Source organism: Ictidomys tridecemlineatus, chromosome 9 (assembly GCF_052094955.1).
Source record: "Ictidomys tridecemlineatus isolate mIctTri1 chromosome 9, mIctTri1.hap1, whole genome shotgun sequence".
Taxonomy (NCBI): Eukaryota; Metazoa; Chordata; class Mammalia; order Rodentia; family Sciuridae; genus Ictidomys; species Ictidomys tridecemlineatus.
Window position 1 is genome coordinate 59134501 of NC_135485.1, and position 22811 is coordinate 59157311.

At 34.1% G+C, this 22811-nt stretch overlaps 1 protein-coding gene across 1 annotated transcript in view; it reads left to right on the forward strand.

Annotated features, from left to right (window-relative positions):
- The window catches only part of Mrpl1 (mitochondrial ribosomal protein L1), a 79751-nt gene extending 58060 nt beyond the window's left edge, over positions 1-21691 (forward strand). The window contains exons 8-9 of the mRNA XM_005337272.5: positions 19073-19154; positions 20687-21691. Coding sequence (XP_005337329.1) covers positions 19073-19154; positions 20687-20805 — 201 coding nt within the window. The 3' untranslated portion in view covers positions 20806-21691. The remainder of the gene's footprint in view (positions 1-19072; positions 19155-20686) is intronic.
- Positions 21692-22811: the final 1120 nt, after the last annotated feature.

The following is a 22811-nucleotide window of genomic DNA, read 5'->3' on the forward strand; positions in this document are numbered from 1 at the left end:
CAGTATTTCCCTTTTTCCTCTCCTCCTCCCTCCCTCTGGTCCCTTTACTCTACTGACCTTCCTTTCATTTTCACCATATTCCTCATCCCACACTTTCCCTTTTTTCTCTCTAGCTTTCACATATAAAAAGAAAACATAGGACCCTTGATTTTCTAAGTTTGGCTTACTTCACTTAACATAATGTTCTCAAGTTCCATTCATTTTCCTGTAAATGACATAATTTCATTTTTCTTTATGGGTGAATAAAACTCCCTTGTGTATATATACTACATTTTCTTTATCCATGAATACATTGACAGATACCTAGTCTGGTTTCATAGTTTGGCTATTGTGGATTGTGCTGCTGTAAACATAGTATGCATGTATCACTATAGTATGATGACTTTAATTGTTTAAGGTATATTCTAAGAAGTGGTATACCTGGGTAATATGGTGGTTTCATTACTCATCTTTTGAGGAACCTCCATACTGATTTTCATAGTGGTTATACTAATTTACTATCCTGCCAACAGTGCAAATGTTTCTCTTTGTCCACATCCTCTCTAACACTTATTATTGCTTGCGTTCCTGATGGCGGCCATTCTAACTGGAGTGGGATGAAATCTCAGTGTAGTTTTGGTTTAAAAACAATAGATTTAAAATAGGAATGTCACTTGTTCTACTTGTTCTGTTTTATTTTTTTAAATGCTACCATATTATTTTTATTTTTTTATTTTTAAAAATTTTTTAAATTTTTCCAAGTTTGGGGTAATTTATTGCAGCTGTCCTAGAAAAGTCATACACTGTTTTTCATTTAGTAGGCATTCTAATACTTGTAGAAGGAACCCAATCAGTTCAATTCAATACAGTGGTTCACTAAGGAAAATATTTAACAATAAATCTGTAAAGAGGAGAGGGATACTTATAACTGAGTGTAATATTATTTTTTATTTTTTGGTGTTAATTATTATTTTATTTATTTCTTATATACATGACAATAGTGAAGTGCATTACATTCGTAATTATCCATTCACAGCACAATTTTTCGTAACTCTGTATATAGAGTATGTTCACACCAAATTATGCCATTATACATGAGCCTTTCTTCTTTTTTTTGTATTACAATTCTTAAAACACCTTAATACCACAATTTATCATATCTCTGTATATGAGGTATGTTGACATCAAATTCACATCTTCATACATGTATTTTATATAATGATGACCATCTCCTTCCACTATCCTTGCTAATTCCCCTTCCCCTTCCCTTTCCTTCCCACCCCAATTTCCTATTTAGAGGTAATTTCCACCCATGCTCTCCCTCCCTACCCCACTTTGAGTCACCCCCCTTATATCGGAGAAAACATTTGTTTCTTTGGGATTGGCTAACTTTACTTAGCTTAATCTTCTCTAATTGTTCTACTTGTACTGTTTTATTTTTTTAAATGCTACCATATTATTTTAAATTATTTTTTTAAAGTTTTTTTTTTTAGTTGTAGTTGGACACAATACCTTTATTTATTTATTTTTTTAACATGGTGCTGAGGATCAAACCCAGGGCCTCACACATACTAAGCGAGTGCTCTACCACTGAGCCACAACCCCAGCCCTATTTTTAATTTATTAATGTGTAATTAGAACATAAAATCTCGAATCAATTGGAATAGGAATTACAGAAACATCATCTAATATGATTAAAATTGTGAATGCATTTATGTAATAGCCTAACCTTGACCTTAAGTTATCATACATAACATTGGGGAAAAAAAGCTCTTTTACAGTCATACAGATATTCAGATATTGAGGACTTGTAAACAATAATTTATTGGAAAGTGAAACCTAAACTTGTTTTTCTAAAAAGGAGAAAATATTGGGTAGCACAACACAAATGTACATGTATACCAAATCATGCCAACACCTGATTTAACCAGCATTTCTTGTCTGTGTTTCATATGAATTTGGAGCTTTGAACTCTTCAAAATTAAAGCAATGTCTTTGATGGGTTTTGGTTTTTGTTTTTCCCTGTCTTCTTTTTAAAGTTGTAGACATGGTCTATTCATAGGTGAGTATCACTGTGTTTTGCTTGCCTCATAGTTGTTTTGAAGCAAGAATACTATCTGCTTGGCAGCTGATAAAAGCTGAAGTATATTGTAACAAAAATAAACAAGTTCAGGGCAAGAGAATATAAACATAGCTAATCTTGTGTTGAAATCAGGGCCTTCAGTTTTAGTGAACATGTTAGAACAGGAAAAGTGAATGTATTAGAGTTCTAACAACAAGACATGGTAGTAGAGGTCATAGAATTTGAAGGCTTATTTTGAAGCAACTAAGTCCATGATCTGAAATAGTAGCTTGCAAGAAGTATAATTTAAATCAATTAGATATAAACAATAGCTAAAGAAAGGCAGCAGCCCATTAACTCATGTGACTTCCTCCTCTTTTCCTTTATTCCTTTCAGTTAATCATTAACTCTGTTGCCTTACATTTGGTGTGCTGTGTTATAAATAAGGGAATTAAAGAGAGGAAAATATACTGTAGAATGTAAGATAAAGGCAATAGGTTGGTAATAGATCTTAGATCTCCAGGGATATGGGGCCAAGAGGAGAAATTATTATTTATCCTGAATCACTATGTTCCAGCACCATCTTTGATGCTTTATCATGAGAGAGACTTACTTGCAATGACTCATCTTTATAGTATTTTAGGTTATATCCTTTAGATAGATTTTTGCCAGTGTTCTTACCAGAAGGAATATTAGAATAAAAAATAGTCATTTTCTTTTCCACTTTTCTTACCCATAGTGTCACAAAATCAAATGGAAATTTCCCCAGAGTTTGGGGGATTAATAGTATGACTCTCACCCTTTTCATATATGAAAAATAGCCTAAAAAAATCATACCATTGGAGAGAAACAGCTTTTCTTATTAATCCATGCAATAACTCAACAATGTGGTAATCATTGATTAAAAGAATGATGAAAAATACAAATATGGCATAACATGTAAAAGAAGTGTCACTAATTTGTTTTCCAGTGGTTGCCAACTCCTTTGTTGGCAATACATTTGTTAATAAGTAGTTGTTAACATACTGGAAACATAGCTTTCTTTTATTAGCATTATTTTAAAAAGAAAAATAAAACTAGTGATAAATGTGATAGTTTTACTGAATTCTTTTTTTTTTTTAATCTAGGTGAAGTTTAATGGATCTGAAAAATAACTCAGAGTGTCATTAGTATTATATTTAAACAAATTATAACATCCATTAATATGTATAGTAGACACACTACAATATTTGTAAGGCCCTATTATAAATTATTAAATATAGACAAAAAGTTGAACATTTTCCAAATGACAGTATCATAAGCAGTTATCAAAACTGCTTCTAAGGTCTGGAGAAGTAGCTCAGTGGTATGGCCCTTTCCCAGTATTAGTGAGATCCTTGGTTCAATCTCCAGCAGCAAAAGCGAAAATAAAAAAATATTCTACCTAAAAGGATCCTTATTCCTCCATTATAGATTTTGTTAAATGTATTAATTTCTCAGTTACATAAGGGATAACTCAACTCATACCACTAGTTGTCTGTGTCAATAAGTTTCCAAATACTTGTAAGGAAACACTGTATTTTAAAAACATATAAGCAAATAATGGATCCATGGCTTGTTTTTTATAGCCTGTGAGCTTAGAGAGGTCTATTACACGGCCTTATTTAAAAAAAAAAAGAAGAAGAAGAAGAAGAAAAGAATCGTATTGAGGACCTTTAAAGCTTAATATATTTATTGTCCAACCCATCACAGAAAGAGTTTGCCAATCCTAAAATATAAATTCATAACACATAAGTCTGGCAAGTTCCTATATCAGGTAAGATGGCATAATCACAGTATACCCTTTTGTTAAACTAAATGAAGGTATTATAAAACATGGACAGAATGTATAGAACAATTCATTGAGGACTCTGAAAATTAAATAGTATTAAATTGGAGAAAAAACTCAGACCTGAAGTACCACCAAACTGATAGTGAGTTTGTCATTTTGTAGTGGCACCCTCCTCCTCCACAGAAAATCTTAATTAAGCTTTTCCAGAAATCTTCACCATAATTGATTTTAGTACTATCAGCAACAGAGTTTCTACAAAAGAGTTCAATGTAGTTAAACTTCCTATTTTCCTGTTGCTCTATTTTACTTGGCTTGGAAGAGATCAGCAATCCAGGTGCTGGATGCCTCTTTTCCTATAGTATAGTAGTTTGTAAAAGTGTGTTTGCAAATGCAATATGTGATTATTAAAAAAAAAAATCCTTTAACAAGGCCTCTGACCTTGAGCTGGAGCTTCACAGATATATCTACATTTCTAAGATAAGAGAAGTTACCAATTGGGCTCCATGGTAACAGCTGGCAGGGGGAGGAAAGAAAGGGGAGAAGAAACTTAAAAATCAATTGTTTATATTAAACACATTTTTAAAAGATTTTTAAGAGTTGATTTCTAATGATGTTTAAACATTTAACTGTAATTTTATTTATTCTTTTACTATGCCATAAAACTTTTTAAACCTATTTAGCACAGACTCAATTATTACTAATACTTCTCAGGTGTTGTCCTTGAAGGGTTAACTTGCCCAGAACAGTGAAAGAAAAAGCTGCTTTTATGTAAACTTCTGCAGACTGAACTTCTGAGCCCATCCCCTTACACACTGGGTATACAGTTCTGAAACAACCTGAACTCAGGGTTCAGGGGATTAATTGATTACTGCAAAAGCTGTACCCTCTGAACCTGGCTGTAGCCAAATAAAACTGTTTCCTGCTATCTTTGGTGCCCTGCCTCATCTGCTCCCTACAACATTTTGTCCCCTTCCATTGTCACCTGGCCTAGTCTCAACATAGCTTGAGACCTGGTAAGTGGGCATGGTTCCAGTAGAAGCCCTCTAGTCACAGACTTATCTCCTTGTAGTCACATCAACTGTGGAGGAGGATATAGGTATATGTCTTTGAGGGAGGAGAACCTTCCTATCTGATTTGAGGAGATATAAATCACACAGTTTACCTCAGAAGGGAAGGGTGACACAGACAGAAAGAGAATCTTAGTAAACAAATTTAGTATAGGAGAGTATGTGGAACAGAGAAGTAGTCTGGATTTTTTTTTTTTTTTGCTTTTGGATAATTTTTATTTTTCTTTACATTTGTTAGCATTTTAAATATATTTTTTACAGATAATATAAAAACATTATGAGATAGTATGCAAACAGGAATTATAAATAAAGCCATTTATAGTATCAGCAGAATGGAAATGGTTTGAAAAGTTTGAAAAATCAACCACAACATCTTGAAACATGAAACATTGAGAACTCTCTAGATGTTCTCAGGTTTGTCACCAAGTGTTAAGAATTCTGCTTTGTCTATTTATTTATTTTAATTAGGTATATATGACAGCAGAATGTATTTTGATTCATTGTACACAATTGCAGTACAACTTTTCATTTCTCTGTACACAATTAGCATTATACCATATGTGCAGTCATACATATATCTAATGTAATAATGTCTATCACATTCCACCATCTTTCCTACCCCCATCCTTCCTCTTTTCCCCTCCCTCCTCCTTGCCCAATCAAAAATTTTCCATTTTTCCCATGACACTCCCATTATGGATCAGTATCCACGTATTAGAGAGAACATTTGGCCTTTGGTTTTTTGGGATTGGCTTACTTTGCTTGGCATGATATTCTCCAACTCCATCCATTTACCTACAAATGCTATAATTTTATTCTCTTTTAATGCTAAGTAATGTTCCATTGTATATATATACACCACAGTTTCTTTATCCATTCATCTATTGAAGAACATCTAGGTTGCTTCCACAGTTTAGCTATTGTGAATTGAGCTACTAAAAACATTGATGTGGCTGAGTTACTATAGTATGCTGATTTTAAGTCTTTTGGGTATAGATGGAGGAGTGGGATAGCTGGGTCAAATGGTGGTTCCATTCAAAGTTTTCTAAGGAATCTCCATACTTCTTTTGAGATTGGTTGTACCAATTTGCAGTCCCAAAGTAATGTATGAGTGTACCTTTCCCCCCACATCCTTGCCAACACTTATTGTTGTTTTTATTCTTTTTTTAAAAATTTGTTCTACTTATTTGTAGTTGATATCAGAATGCATTTCAATTCATTTCATTTCGTACACAAATGTAGTACGCAACATTTCAATTCTCTGGTTGTATATGGTATAGAGATACACCATTTGTGCAGTCATACTTGTACCTAGGGTAATGTCTGTCTCATTCCACCATCTTTCCTATCCTCAGTACCCGTCCACACCCTCCCCTTTGCCCAATCCAAAGTTCCTCCATTCTTCCCATGCCTCCTCCCCCTGCCCTGTTAGATTAGCATCCATTAATCAGAGAAAACACTCAGGCTTTAGTTTTTTGGGATTGGCTTACTTTGTTTATTTAGCATGGTATTCTCCAACTCTATTCATTTACCTGCAAATTACATAATTTCATTCTTTTTTAATGTTGAGTAATATTCCATTGTGTATATATACTACAGTTTCTTTATCTGTTCATCTGTTGATGGGCATCTAGGTTAGTTCCACAGTTTAGCTACTATGAATTCAGCTGCTATAAATATTGGTGTAGCTATGTAGCTGATTTTAAGTCCTTTGGGTATAGACCTAGGAGTGGGATAGCTGGGTCAAATGGTGGTTCCATTCCAAGTTTTCTGAAGAATCTTCACACTGCTTTCCAAAGTGGTTGCACCAATTTGCAGTCCCAGCAGTAATGTATGAGTGTACCTTTTCCCTGAATCTTCTCCAACACTTACTATTGCTTGAATTCTTGGTAACTCCCATTCTGACTGGGGTGAGATAAAATCTTAGTTTTGATTTGCATTTCTCTATTTACTAAAGATGTTGAACATTTTTTTTATATATTTGTTGATCGCTTGTATATCTTCTTCTGTGAAGTGTCTGTTCAGTTCCTTAGCCCATTTACTGATTGGGTTATTTGGTTTTTTGGTGTTAAGTTTTTTGAGTTCTTTATATATCCTGGAGATTAGTGCTCTATCTGACATGCGTGTGGCAAAATTTGCTCCCCAAATGGAGACTCTCTCTTCAACTCATTGATTGTTTTGTTTGCTGAGAAAAGCTTTTTAGTTTGAATCTGATCATTAGCAATCTGATCTTAACTGAGTCAGTGGAGTGTAGTGAGCTTATGTTTTAAAAGGGCTCTGTGTTTCTTGGCTGTTGCGTGGAGAGCTGAGGTAGGTAGCCATCTTGAAGTGGCAGTGCTGGGGCTTTCTGTTGTGGGAACACAGGAGATCATGGAAAATACCAGCAGGCTGTGCCAGCAATTGCCTGCCATGGGGTCCAGACTGCTACTAGTGTGGTGCAGTTAAGGGCAGGCACTGAGAAGATTGTGCTTCCAGGGATTCAGTGTAGGGATATGTGAGAAATGTTTCTTGCTTTCCCTTTTGGTCTAGTGGTTTACAGGATCATCCAGGGAAGGGTCCAGAAGCTGGACAGGTGGGCACATTTGCACTCAGGGTCTGATCCTGGAAGACCACATTCATCTGCAGTGGAGTGTGTAATAACTATTCAGGGTTAATTACTCAATCCCACAAGCAGAGTTCTTTTGAAGGCTCTTAAGATCTGCATGCTCATCAGAGATCAGCTAATCTACCTAGCTAGAAGTTGTGTTAATTTAGTCTCTCTGGAGCAGATACCACCTGACAAAATTTCAAAAGATGATGGGAACTAAATACCAGCCACTAGAGCTTCTCATTTAGAACTCCGTATCATCCCTGCCCTGGGAGAGCATTGACTTTGTCTGGACAAAATCCAATTGTTAGTACTTCCCATTCTGTCCTACTGTATACAAGTGAGAAGGAAAACTGAGAGATATTATAACTAGCCAATTTAGTGAGCAACACAAGAGGACAGGTTTCACAACCCCCCAGCCCTTGCTATCTCTATAGTGTCACATAATCCAAGAGGCAACAGAGGGCAATATGGCATGGACAGCGAACATCTATCCTTGTCATCAGGTTTGACCACCCCGGTGGAAATAATTCCTTTATTTTTCATTAAGAACCTTTTTTCTTTTTCTTTTACATATGAATGTGTGTCAGAACTCTTGGAAATAAAAGACACAGTAAATCAAATAAAAAATTTGCTTGAAAGCATCACTAATGGATTAGATTACATAGAAAACAGAACTTCAATCTTAGAAGACAGGGTATGTGAACTTGAACACTCAGTATGCAGTTAAGAAATAAAAAAAAGACCATAATGAGAATATACAAGAACTCTGTGACAGTATTTCAAAACCAAACTTAGAGTCAGTGAGGTTGAAGAAGACATGGAGATACAGACTGATCACATTAAGAACCTTTTCAGTGAAATAATAGCAGAAAAATTCACATGCCTTAGGAATCAGACGGACATCCACATACAGGACACATATAGATTCCCCAAATAGACAAAGACAAAAAAAACCCCTGTATCTAAGATACATTATAATCAAAATATCTAAAAGAATATGGATAGAATATTAAAAGGCTGCAAGAGAAAAATATCGGGTCCCATTTAGAGGTAAACTATAAGATTTACTTCTGACTTCTTAGCCTTTTAAAATCCAGGAAGGCTTGGAATGAGATAATCCAAGCTCTGAAAGGAAACAATTGCCAACCAAGATTGCTAGTTCCAACAAAGTTATCATTCAGAATCAAAGAGGATACAAAAACTTTCCACAATAAGGATAAACTAAAGGATTTCTTGATCACTAAGCCAGCACTACAAAAAGTATTTACACATTGAGGAACTCAAAAACAAACCCGAAGCTCTCAATTGGATGAATCTCTCATGATGAGCAGTTAAGTAAATGAAAACTAAGACTGGATTAAACATATGAAACAAACCAAAATGGCAGGAAATAATAAACATTTCTCCATAATAATGTTGAATGCAGACGGGTTCAACTCTCCAATTAAAAGACAAACTGGGGCTGGGGTTGTGGCTCAGCAGTAGAGCGCTCACCTCGCATGTGTGAGACCCTGGGTTGGATCCTCAGCACCCCATAAAAATAAATAAGTGAAATAAAGGTATTGTGTCCAACTACAACTAAAAAATAAATATTAAAAAAAGACAAACTGCCAGAATGGGTTAAAAAACAAGACCCAACTATATGCAGTTTGCAAGAGACTCATCTTATAAATGACATCCACAAATTGAAAGTAGAAATATGGAAAAAGATTCAGTGCAAATGCTGTCCCAAACCAAGCAGGAGTAGCTACTCTGATGTCTGATGAAGCAGATTTCAAGCAACAATTAATCACAAGAGACAAGAAAATCACTACATACTGGTAAAAGGGAACAACCAATAAAAAGATATGATAGAAAAACTTTATGTCCCAAATGTTGTTGCATGTAATTATATAAAACAAATTCTTACTGATATCAAGTTCCAGAAGTGCAATAATACAGGGTACCTTCAACACACCCTTTTGATCATTAGACAGGTCATCCAAACAGACATTTCTGACCTAAATAATGCTATAAATTAAATGTACTTAACAAGACATCTATAGAATATTTCATCTAAAGTCACTTTCTTCTCAGTAACTCATGGAACCTTTTCCAAAATAATCCATATTTCAGGTCCATAAAACAAGTCTTAGTAAACACACAAAAAATTGATAGAATGCTGTACATTTTATCATTTCATAATGGAGTTAAATTAGAAATCAACAGCAAGAAAAAAATAGAAACCATATAAACACATGGAAATTTAGCAGTATTCTTTTAAATGAACAATGAATCATAGAGTAAATGAGACAAAAAAAATTTTTTTTAATTCCTAGAATCAAACAATAGTGATACAATGTACCAGGGTTTCTGGCACACCATGAAGATGGCTCTAAGAGAAAAGTTTATAGCATTAAATATCTACATTTTTAAAAAGGAAGAAGATCCCAAATAAACAATTAAATGTTATATCTCAAGATCCTAGAAAAGAAGGAAAAAATTATAAAACCAGTAGAAGATAGAAAATAATTAAGAGCCAAAATTAGTAAAATAGATAATAAAAGCAATACAAAAGATTGATGCAACAAGAGTTGGTTCTTTGAAAAGATCAACAAGGTTGATAAACTCGTAGCCAAACTAACCAAAAGAGAGAAAAGGCACAAATCATCACAATTAGAGAAGAAAAAGAAGATATTACCACAGACATTGCTGAAAAATAGAGGTCCGTTTTAAAAACTTGTAATCTAATTAATTGGAGAATATAGGAAATATTGATAAATTTTTTAACACATATGACCTTCTCAAATTGAACCAAGAAGAGAAAAAGCCTGAAGAAACCAATAATAAGCAATGAGATTGAAATAATAATAAAAAGCCTTTGAACAAAGAAAAGCCCAGGACCAGTAGATTATCAGCCAAATTCTATCAGATCTTTAAAGAACAAATGTCAGTTCTCTTCAAATTATTCTATGAAATAGAAAGGAAGGGAACACTCCCAAATTCATTCCATGAAGCCAGTGTTGCCCTGATACCAAAACCAGATAAAGACACATCAGAAGAAAACTACAACCAATATCTGTGACAAACATTAGATGCAGAAATGCTTAATAAAATATTAGCAATCTGCATTCAAAGACATATTAAAAATTATACACACAGTCAAGTTGTATTCATCCCAAGGATGCAAAGGCTAGTTTAATATACATAAACTAGTAAACCTAATTTGTTATGGTTTGAATACATGGTGTCCCTCAAAGCACACATGTGAGACAGTGCAAGGATGTTCAGGACTGGAGTTGTAGCTAAGTGGTAGAGTGCTTGCCTAGCATAAGTGAGGCATTGGGTTTGATTCTCAGTACTGCATACAAACAAACAAACAAACAAATAAATGGTTTATCAACAACCAAAAAAAATTTTTTAAAAGATGTTCAAAGATGAAATGAATAGATTATGAGAGTTGTGACCTAATTAGCAGATAAATCCACTGACATGGATTAACTGAGCAGCAACTGTAGGCAGGTAGTGTGTGGCTGGAAGAAGTAGGTAATTGGGGCCATGACTTTGAGAGGCTTTTATTTTGTCCCTGGTAAGTGGAGCTCTCTCTCTGCTTCCTGGTTGTCATGTCTTGAGCTGCTTTCTTCTGTCATGCTCTTCCACCATGATGTTCTGCCTCACCTTGGTCCCAGAGCTCTGGAGTTGACCATGAGCTTCTGAAACCATTAGCCAAAGGAAGTAGAGAGTGTAGAGAGTGGAGGTAGAGAGGAAATAAAAGTATGAAAAGGATCTCACAAAAATTAAAGGAAGACCAATAGAGTAGAAGAAGGGGATCAAGAGGGAAGATAGCAGGAATGGTATTGAGAAGTACTAAGGAATGAAATCTACCAAATAATGCTATGTCCATATATAAATACACCACAATTAATTGTGTGTGTGTGTGTGTATGTGTGTATAATTATTACACTAACTAAAATAATAGAAGGTGGATCAGTGGAGAAGAGCAAGCAGAACTGGGGAGGGAAGAGGGGAGGGTAAGGAATATACTGGGGAATGAGATTGATTATTTATATGTATGAATATGGCAAAATGAGTCCTACTATTATATATAATTATAATGCTCCAATAAACAAAAAGGAAAAAGTATAATTTGAAAAGTATAAAAACAGTTGGGTGTGGTAGCACATGCCTCTAATCTCAGTGACTTGGGAGATGAGGCAGGAGGATTGCAAGTTCAAAGCCAGCCTTAGCAATTTAGCAAGGCTCTAAACAAACTTAGCAAGACTCTTTTCAAAATTTAAAAAAATAAAAAGGGTTGGGGATGTGGCTAAGTGGTTAAGTGCCCTGGGTTCAAGCCTTGGTACCAAAAAAAAAAAAAAAAAGTATCAAAACATGTAATAACATAATGCTTGTTATGAATGTGGTGGTCAGGTAGGGATTTGAGTCTATTCCCCAGTACCAACAGGGAGAGTAAGTCCTATTACTTTGTTTCTTTTTAAAAATTTTTTAGTTGTAGATGGATATAATGTCTTTATTTATTTTTTATGTGCTACTGACAATCAAAACCCAGTGCCCCACATGTGAGAGGCAAACGCTTTGTCACTGAGCTGCAGTCCCAACCCTGCTTTGTTTCTTTATGAAGAAATAAAGCATGCCTTGTAGTTTATAGTATCTTGGTTTTATACTTTTCCTTTAAAAATTTTTTTTGACAGTGCTGAGAATTGAATCTAAGGCTTTGTGCATGCTAGACAAATATGTTCTACCACTGAGCCACACCCTCAGCCCTGGTTTTATAAATTTGAATGCTAAACTGAAAGTAATGTTTTAATTGAGTAATAAATGTACATAATAAAATATTTGGAAAATTCTGAATAGTATAATTAAGAATATAAAAGTCATTGAGAATTTCTGAAATTATGGTGAAGCTGCAGTACTTTTCATTGCTGCTCTTTTTCTGTACATGCAATTTTTGTTTATGTAATTGCTATTACATATTGTTTTATATATTCTTTTTCCTTTAACACTGTATCTTAAATGTTTTTTCATGTTATTAGAATTCTTGTAAAAGTATCATTTTAATAGCTGTTTTATACTGGGCTGTATGGATAAATTATAATTATTCAACCTTATACCTTTTGGGCATTCTAATATCTCATTACTGTAAACATCACTTCTATAACTATAAATCCACATCTCTTTCCTATCAGAAAAAGCATTTTGTGTCTGGGTATAAATGTTTATTGAAAAGTCTGAATTTAGTGAAGTAAACCATGAAATAGATTTTTCCATTTTCTGCTTCCAACTGTGTCTTGTACAATTTCCCTTATTTGTTAGGCACAGACCTTTTAGTTCATATAGTTCCAGTGATTGTTGGTAATTGGAAGTGCAGCTGATCCAGTTCAAAAATACTATCTCATAAGCAAAGTCTTCCCTTGTCCTATTTGGAGCCAGGCTTTTATGGCTCATGTTACCCAGAGTGGGGAGGACTTACTTGGTTTTCAACCTTCTTTTACTCTTGAGACCTTGGAATGCTCAGTTCTAAGGTATCTTGACTAAGGTGCTTTTTTTGAGGCTAATTCCTCTGGAGTAAAGGAAAGGAGAATAAGAGGAACAATGCAAATGCATCTGCTTATCTGTCTGTATTTGTGGTCACTGTTACGATTATTTTTACTTTTCTGCCCATCTCTTATGGGTTAAATGTTCTTCATTTAGCACATGTTCCACCAGCCAGTCTCCCCTTCTTACAGGTGCTCTCCCCCTTCCCCAGTTTCTACATATGAGCCCTTTGGATTCTTGCCACCTCTGTTGTTTGCTGCTTCTAATTGGAAAGGGGGTTAATTATAGTAGGACCTTTTTAATGGCCTTAATGTTGATATCTTCTTTTAGAATATAGGACACTAAATGTACTTTTTTTTTTTTTGCTTTTGATTTATAGCCTGTCATCAATCCTAAAGAATCGTGTTTCAAATGCACACATTAAATTTACAACATATGTTGAAATTGTAGCTAAGCATTTTTTCTACTGTTATTTTTAAATGGCAATGCAATTTTTAGACTGATGAAACATTTTGCCTCATCTGCATAGTAGATGCATAGTAATAAACTAAAAGTCTATCAGCATCCAACAAAACTTTTCTTTAAATGAAACAATACAAACCAAAAGTCTTTTTTGCCCTAGTAAAAAGTTATGGTTTTGCTCATTCACTTCCTTCAACACCTTTAGTTTATTCACTACCCTATAGATGAGCAAACTGGATGGACTGTGGGCCAAATCCAGCTATCCACCTGTTTTTTGTTTGTTTGTTTGTTTTAATAAAGCTTTTGTTGGAACACAGCTGTACTCATTTATTTATGTATTGTCTATAGCTGCTTTTGCGCTATAACAGTAGAGTTGTAACAGAGGTCATTGGGCCTGCAAAGTCTAAAATATTTACTCTCTGACCTACGAAAAAATCCTCCTGTTTTACACCCCTTCTCTAGAATTGTTTCATTAACAGACTAAATGCACTATTTACATGTTAGGAAACATTTAATATCTTTTCACTGCTGATGAGAAGCTTATATCCTACAATCTTTTCATTTAGAACCCTTTGCAATCTAGTCTTAAGTCACTTTCTGAGGTTCAAATTCAGTATTTTCTGCTATTTTCAGTGGTGCAACCTGAAGATCAGAGTTACATACATATTGATAGCTTGCAGGCTGTATTTGGCCTCCCAGACTTATTTTGTTGGACCCACATAGAGATTTTGTTTTGTTTTATTGAAACCTGAACATTTAAAAACTGAACATTACATAGAAATCCAAATTTTGACATGTTTTTTGAAAAAATCAGGAGCCATAATGACACCAGCCCCATAGCTTTCATCACAATTGTCTATTATCCCTGAGTAGCCACTGCTTCTCTCACATAGGGTGGTTGCTCTCCAGTTCTGCATGACCTGTATTATGTAAGTGGCATTTGTGCATGCACTTAAGTCCAGAAGTCTTCAATAATGCTGTCCCTAAATACAATGAGTTACATCATGGTTACCTCATGTCACCTTATACTGGTTTTTCTGCTTAGAAAATTTTCTTTGTTCTTCAGTATTCTTCCTCTTTTAGAATTCAGCTTAAATATTCTTTGTAAAGCCCTCCTGGTCAAAGCCAATCACTTCTTCCTCTGTGCCCCTGTAAGTGTTTATTCATTTGGAATATCACCTATTGTGTTATATTTTAGTGACTAGATAGTAAGCTCCTGAGGGTAGGGTTTGAATCTTCCCTTCTTTTTGTTTCTATTTTACAGCATTGTTGCTTGACAAAGAGTGGGAACTAAATAAATGTGCTGAATTATGTGATGTTAACATCTAAAAATTAGGAAAGTGGTAAAGGATTCATTAGGCAGAAAGAAAAATCGTAGTTTTCATCTGAATGTTCTTCTCCTTCCAGTGTCTAATATAATTTCTTTTCCTCCCCTTAGCTTCCAACAAACTCATTTGTGTTTTTCAGACAAATAGTCATTTTTTGTAAGGATCAGAATTACTTGTTCAGGGTTACAAGCTAGCAAGTAATGGAAATGAAATTTATCAATGTTTGCTTGCCTGAAGAGTTCACAAACATAGCTGACAGGCCAACTTCTTACCATATATGTGCTTTTAGATAGATGAAACATTTAAGTGCTATATGATAATAGCTACATCATAGAGTTCTTGGAAGAAATGAAAAAATATCTATGTAGATATGGAATTGTTAGCTAAGCAGTTTCTGTAGAACAGAGTTTGACCCAGAGTAAGTACCCCAATAAGTTTTATAATCAATTATAATTATTTCATATGTAATTATAATGATTATTTATCAATACTCAATTATTATTATTATTACTACTTAATTAATGTTCTGTAGGAAATATGGATTTTCTTCTCTTTCTTGATTTAGATTGTTGGAAGTCACAGAGGTTGAGTATTGGCCTTTCTGCAGAAACCATCTGCTAGGCCACACTTAATATAACTTAGAATATTGCATTTGGAAGGGATTTTGGAGGTCAGGTAGTTAACACGTACTTATCGAAAGCAGTAGTCTCTTTCATTTTCCAGTTAGAGGTGATCAGTCATCTAAAGACTATCAGGATATTATAGTTACATAAACTGTTCTTTTTAGAAGGAACATGTATTGTTTAAAAATCATTTATATTGCTTTCTTAAAGTTCTATCCTATGTAGAATTTAAATATTATTTTTATTTTTTACACTGTAGTTTATAGTCTTCCAAAATAGTTGAACAAACTTACCTCTTTATTGGTGGTTCTCAAAGTCTGACCCAGGGATCCCTTTTAACTAAGATACTTTCCTGGTAAGTCTTTTTCTCTCTACTTTTCTTTTAAGTCAGAGAATTCATAAAGATCAAAAGCATAGGCTAAATTTTTTATGTGCATTCTTCTGGAGCAAGGTTTGATGACCTAAAAGAGTTTAAAAATTACTGCTTTGGACATGTTCATGACAAAATTTTGCCCTGAGATGAAATATAACATATGCATCTCAAAGGGACAAAGAATGACCAATTTTTTAGTTAGAATGATAAGAAATTTTTTGAAAGTAAAGGTTATGAGTTGCATGGAAAGAGAAGAATGAGTTTAAAAGCAATGAGATAGAGGCAGAGTTCACTTATGTACAGAATCTCAACCCTTGCATTTTTGGTAAAAAATCTTTTCTAAGGAATGTTAAGCAGAATGTAGGATTCACTAAAAAAACAGTTTTTTGAAAAATTTGTGCTACAGAATGAGAAATAACGATTATGCCCTGCAGTGGATGATCACTTTAGCTAAACATAAATAGTATTACGACTATTTATGGGGGTGGGGAGTAGGTACTGGGGATTGAGCTTAGGTGCACTCGACTACTGAGTCACATCCCCAGCCCTATTTTGTATTTAGAGACAGGATCTCACTGAGTTGCTTAGTGCTCATCATTGCTGAGAATTTTGCAGGTGTCGTTTTCCTGAGTTATGGTCAGTTCAAATAAATTTCCCATGTAAATTAAAAAAATTTTTTTGTAGTTGTAGATGGACAGAATGCCTTTATTTTATTTGTATATGGTGCTAAGGAATGAACTCAGTGTCTTGCACATGCTAGGCAAGTGCTCTGCCACTGAGCCCTAGCCCCAGCCCCTCCCATGTAAATTTTGATGAAACTGATATAGGGATATATATTATTTTTGTACGTAAGTTATCATTACTGATTTCCATCAGTAGCTAATTAAATAATCAATAGTAATACCCATAAAATATGTAACTTTTCCATAATTTTGCACAATATTTAAAACAAAAATGAAGTAAAGTATTATGTTTATAAATATATTTTAAAATTCAGTAGAGGGCACATTACTAAAGATCAGAGGTGCTAATAAAATTTGGAGAAAAGTGTAAACTATATTTTAAAACATTTTTATATTTTTTAAAACTTAAAATAAGGGTCCAGTGGTATAGTTCAGAATCAAAGCTTATGGAGGCCTGAGTTCAGTCCCCAGTACAGTCCCCCAGAACCTCCCAAAACCCTTAAAGTCACTGAGGGAATCTTAATAATGAAAGTTGCAGGAGAATTAATAGTTTTGTATTTATATCTATAGCATATGTTATTTTGGCTTTCTATGGGAATTGCAATATAAGACTGTAAAAGGTATACTTAAAAATTTGAGTATATATAGTATAACAGTATAGACCACAACTGTTAAAAAAGATATGTTGGACATAATTGCTTTTTCTGTCTATTTCCAAATTTAAGGTAGGTGCTAAGGTCTTAACAAAAAATAAAGGAACTTATTAAGCTGTGATGGTCTCTTTAGTTGGTAATAGGAAGAATGACACTTTGAGGTATAGTGGAGAATCAAGAGGTGAGTACTCCTTTAGCTTTTTCTTTTCTTTCATGTAGAGTGTGGAAGATGTCTTCTCTGCTAGTATGATTGCTTCATTATATTTAAAGACTGCAAGGTCTGTGGACTTATAGGATAAACTAACTAGTGATTTGAGTTTTTTCCTCTCAGAACTCTCACTTATGGATTAGGATGAAGTGAGAATTCCTTCAGTAATGTTTAAACTTTCATTTAGGGTTTGGTACTGTGTCATTCCAAGTGTGTGTTGAATAAATGTTGTTTAATGACGATAAGAGAATAATTTTTTCCAGGAGGGGTTCTCCTTATATTTACATGGCACATTTCTCATAATGGTTTCACAATCACGGGAAAATAGAAATCTTGTTTAAACTTTTAACTCTTTCACTGTATGATTTTTGTTCGTTATGCTATTATAAATTTTTGATGAAATATTAGAAAATAATTCATTTCACACAACCCAAATCCTCTTAACATTTGAATGTACTATAATTGAGTTTAACTGGTATATTTAAAACAAATAACATTCATTGAATTTGATTAATAAACATGGACTTTTTCCACATTTTTATTGGTGCATTATAGTTGTACATATTGATGGGATTTGTTATTACATATTCATACATGCACACAATATAATAATATAATTTGCCCAGTAATACTTCCTACCACTTCCCCCTCCCTCTTGCCTCCTACCCCTTGGCCCCTTTCCTTTACTAATCTCCTTTTGAGATTTTTCTTTTTGAGATTTTCCTTTCTAGATCACCTTTCCTTTCTTATTACCTGACCTTCTGAGTTTGACTTATTTCACTTAGCATAATGGTCTCTAATTCCATCCATTTTCCTGCAAAGGGCATAAATTTCATTTTTCTTTATGGCTGAATAAAATTCTGTTGAAGCATGGGCTTTTCAAGGATATAAGTTGGGTTTAGGAGTTTTATGAATAGGACTTATTATATATTATTGTAGTTTTGCTAAATGGCAAGATAATTGGTATTGCCTGGTTAGAGTGTTTTAAAAATTAGAATGTTAGCTCAGCATCCTAAAAATATCTCTATATGTATTTCCTTAATGCATGTAGTAAAGTAGCTGTATTTTGAACTCATGAATGCATTAATTTCTAAACATTTTTTTTTGTAAATAAATCAGCAAATGACCTTAAGAAAATAACACTAATTCCTTGAGGTTTGTATGGGGAATGGTATATGTATCCAAGATATGCTTTGTAGAAATTACTTGAAAATCAAGGAACCTCAAATGGAAAAATTTTAAAACACTTTGCTATAATACATTCTATAAGGTAATTAAATCTTTATATATAACATATAAAATGTAGCTTTTCAAAAGAAGTATGGAAGTTTTTGCTTTCAAAATAGGGTTTCTTAATAGTTAATTGCAGCTGGGCACCGTGCACCCTGTAATTCCAGTGACTTGGGAGGCTGGGGCAACAGGATTGCAAATATGAGGCCAGCCTCAGCAATTAAGCGAGACCCTGTCTCAAAATAAAAAATAAAAAGGACTGGGAATGTAGCTCAGTAATGGAATGTTCCTGAGGTGCATCCCCAGCATCACTGTGGGGGAGGAAGGGCAGGGGTGAGGATAATTGCATTAGGTGAATACTTGAAATAAATACTAATAATACTAATCCAGAATAAATACTAATACAGTTACTCAAATGGTGTCATCTTCTCACATTCATATCATTAATGTTATACACATATTTTTCTTTCAGTTGGATATGTCAAGTGACCAGATAGCTACCAATCTGCAAGCAGTTATTAATGAAGTGTGTAAACATAGACCTCTGAATTTGGGTAAGTGGTGTGCTGAGGGTGGACTTCCCTGTAGCACTGTGGTACTTTAAAAAATATAAAATATTAGGAAAACAAGTAGATTAATATGCAAATACATGTTCTAGGAATTAAATAAATAAAATTTACTTCTTCAAAGTATTCCTAACTACCTTATTAATGAGTCATAGTTTTTAGAGAGCGACTTCTTTATCACTTATACAAATACATTTACACATTTCCATGTTATTTCTATCATTAAATGTAATAAAGTTTGAAAGAAAACAGATTGCCTTAAACTATAATGGTATTAAATAGGAACAAAAGTCATTTAAGAAATGTTATTTTGAAGCTAGATCATTGACTTTGTCTCTGATACTAGTACATGGCTTTCTTATTTATTTATTTTAGAAAAGAAAGATCATTTTTGTTATGTTATGAAAGTCACTTCTTTTTTTTTTTTTTAAAGAGAGAATGAGAGAGGAAAGAGAGAGAGAGAGAATTTTTAATATTTTTTAGTTCTCGGCGGACACAACATCTTTGTTGGTATGTGGTGCTGAGGATCGAACCCGGGTTGCACGCATGCCAGGCGAGCGCGCTACCGCTTGAGCCACATCCCCAGCCCCGAAAGTCACTTCTTATAAATAGGTGATTCATGGAGAATCACTGACTTGGTCAAGATGTGGAAACTAGAACACAGCTAGCCTGGCACCTTTATCATTGCATTGCTTCATTCAGATTCCTTCCTCAGACAAACTTCATTCATGGATAACTGAAGCTAAGCCAGGATCTGTTATAGTTAATTGGCTAGTTAATTGACTATTCACTAATAGGTTAACCATGACAGAAATTTGCCAGGGTTAGTGTTATAACTACATTAATAATTAAAGCACAATCATAAGCTGTTTTGTTTTCTTTTTCTTTTTAATGTTCTCTGGGAGTTAAACACTTCATTTGTTCTATGGCTATAGTACCTAGTTATTGTATGTTTATGGATTTTTATCTTCCACAGAAACTTTGATTTCAGTATAGCATCCTCTGAGACTATAGCAGAAGTGGAATGGTAGACAGTAAATCGAAGTAGTGCTGTTATTTTTTATTTTGTGTCATTTAAAATGAAATCTCTTAACATTGTTCTTATGAAAAGCTTTTTAATTTTTAGAGAATTTTACCAACTGTTTGGTAACAAAAGGTAGCATCTGTGCAGACTGTTTTAAATATTTAGAGTATTTTCATCAAATGTAAATATCACCACCTGCTCCCTTCACTGTTGACTTTGCAATAAAATAAATTCTAGGTGATCATCTTCTGGAAGAAAAAAATTATTAGTGAGTGTGTGGTTTTAAGGATAAATCTCTAGACAGCTAGTTTTGTCTTCTGCTCTAGAAATGAATCTATCTTTCCTTTCTTAGAATTTAAAATATTACTCACCAACTTAGTACTTTTCAAGTGAAAATATGATGTGAGTCCTATAAAGTTTCCTGTTGTTTATTTGTATTCGCACCTTAGGAATCTATAGAATAAACATCAAAATTGATTCTTGCCTTTGTTTCTAGGTCCCTTTGTGGTACGTGCCTTCCTTCGTAGCTCAACAAGTGAAGGTTTGCTACTAAAGATTGATCCATTGCTGCCCAAAGAAGTAGAAACTAAGGAAAGTAACCAAGAAGCTGCCTAAAAGTGTTGAATTGTGAAATTCTTTTCAACGGATTAAGAAACAACAAAGAAAATTATAAAACTGCATAATTTCTACATTTGATGTCTTATGATTTCTTGAACATTGCACTTAGAAGTAAATTTTAACACTGAAAATTTATACAGTTTCAAAATTAAGGAAATATTTTCTCTGAACCTACTTTTTAAACTCTTATCACATTTACATATTGGTAGATATAACAGCAGTTTCTAGCTTACAACAACTTTCCTTTGGAGCCATAACCACCTGAGGGAATGGTAACATCCTTGGTTCTCACAAGGCAGAGAATGGCCAAGTCATGACCTACATTACAAACATAACCATTTTTTATAATTTTAATTCATTTATTTGTTCTAATCAGTTATACATGACAGCAGAATGTTCTTTGATTCATTATACACAAATTGACTTCTCTGGTTGTACCTAAAGTAGCATCACACCATTGTGCAATCATACATGTACCTAGGGTAATGATGTCTGTCTCATTTCACTATCTTTCCTACTCCCATGTCCTCTCCCCACCTTTGCCCCTTCCAGAGTTTCTCCACTCATCCTATCCCCGCCCCACCATTATGGATTAGCATCCACTTATCAGAGAAAACATTTGGTTTTGGGGGATTGGCTTAGTTCACATGATATTCTCTAACAAACTTAACTGTTTTTTAAAGAAAAAAATGTGGAAAGTATTCATTCTAAGGAATTTCTTCTTCTAACCGCCCCCCACCCCCTCTATTTTTTGTCAATACTAGGCATCGAACCCAGGGCCTTGTGCATGCTAGGCAAGGACTCTACCCCTGAACTACATCCCCAGCTCTGGTTACCATCTTCTGAAAGCTTTGATTAATCATTAAAGATCCTAAATCATAAAGTAGGAGCTGTGTTATTTTATTTATTTAGGGCTTTGTGCATGATACATATAGTCAAGGACTGTACCACTGAGTTTATACCCCCAACCCAAGAATTCTGCCATTTTTTTTGTAGATTTTCTTCTGATTAATGGAGAATATTCATTATTGAAAAATTTAAAACACTGGTAAATTTTTTAAAATTCATAATACTACTACCCAGGGATAATCAGCATTAATATTTCAGTACTTCCTTGTTTCCAATTGAGAGAGAAAGCATGCGTATGGGAGGGGGGGGGCCGGGGGCAGGGAGTGTATGCTTTCAGTCTCATGAGCTATTACAGTCATTTCTCTATATTATTTAAAATCTCATATGAAAAGTATCATTTTGGTGATTGAGCAACATTTCATCCTGTTGATATTCTGATTTATGGAATCATTCCCCCAGTTGGTAAGCATTTAGCTGGTTTCAGAGTCCCCCATCCAATATTTGCCATGCATTAGAATATAATTTATTTTCCTCTTTATTTCTAGAAGTGGCTTCTAGGGTGAAAAGATCTGATGTGGATAAAGGTCTCATGTCTTTAGAAAGGTGCCTTGTGAATCAAAATAAACCATAAAAATAAAGCTTTCTTTAGACAGGAACATTCCCTACTCTTCTATTAGAGCATTTGTTGAAATTGTCTTAACTAGAAACTTGTTGAAAATTTATAGTGGCATGCGTCTGGAAAAATAATGGAATTCCACTATATTACTCTTGGGTTTTTTTTGGGGGGGAGGGACCAAGAATTGAACTCAGGGGCACTCAATCACTGAGCTACATCCTCAGCCCTATTTTTTATATTTTACTTAGAGACAGGGTCTCACTGAGTTGTTTAGTGCCTCGAAGTTGTTGAGGCTGGCTTTGAATCCCCAATCCTGTCTTAGCCTCCAGAGCTGGGATTACAGGCGTGCAAGCACAGTATTACTCTTAGAGAACAATAAATTAAATCCATTTTAAATATTTTCTTCTTAGGGCACAATGAGTTAAAGCCTATATTTAAAAAAAAAAGACAAAAGTTTTTTATAGAAAATACTTTTTAGTTTGCATCCAAATCACCTGAAGGGTTTACAAAACATAAATTGCTAGGCTTCAGCAATATG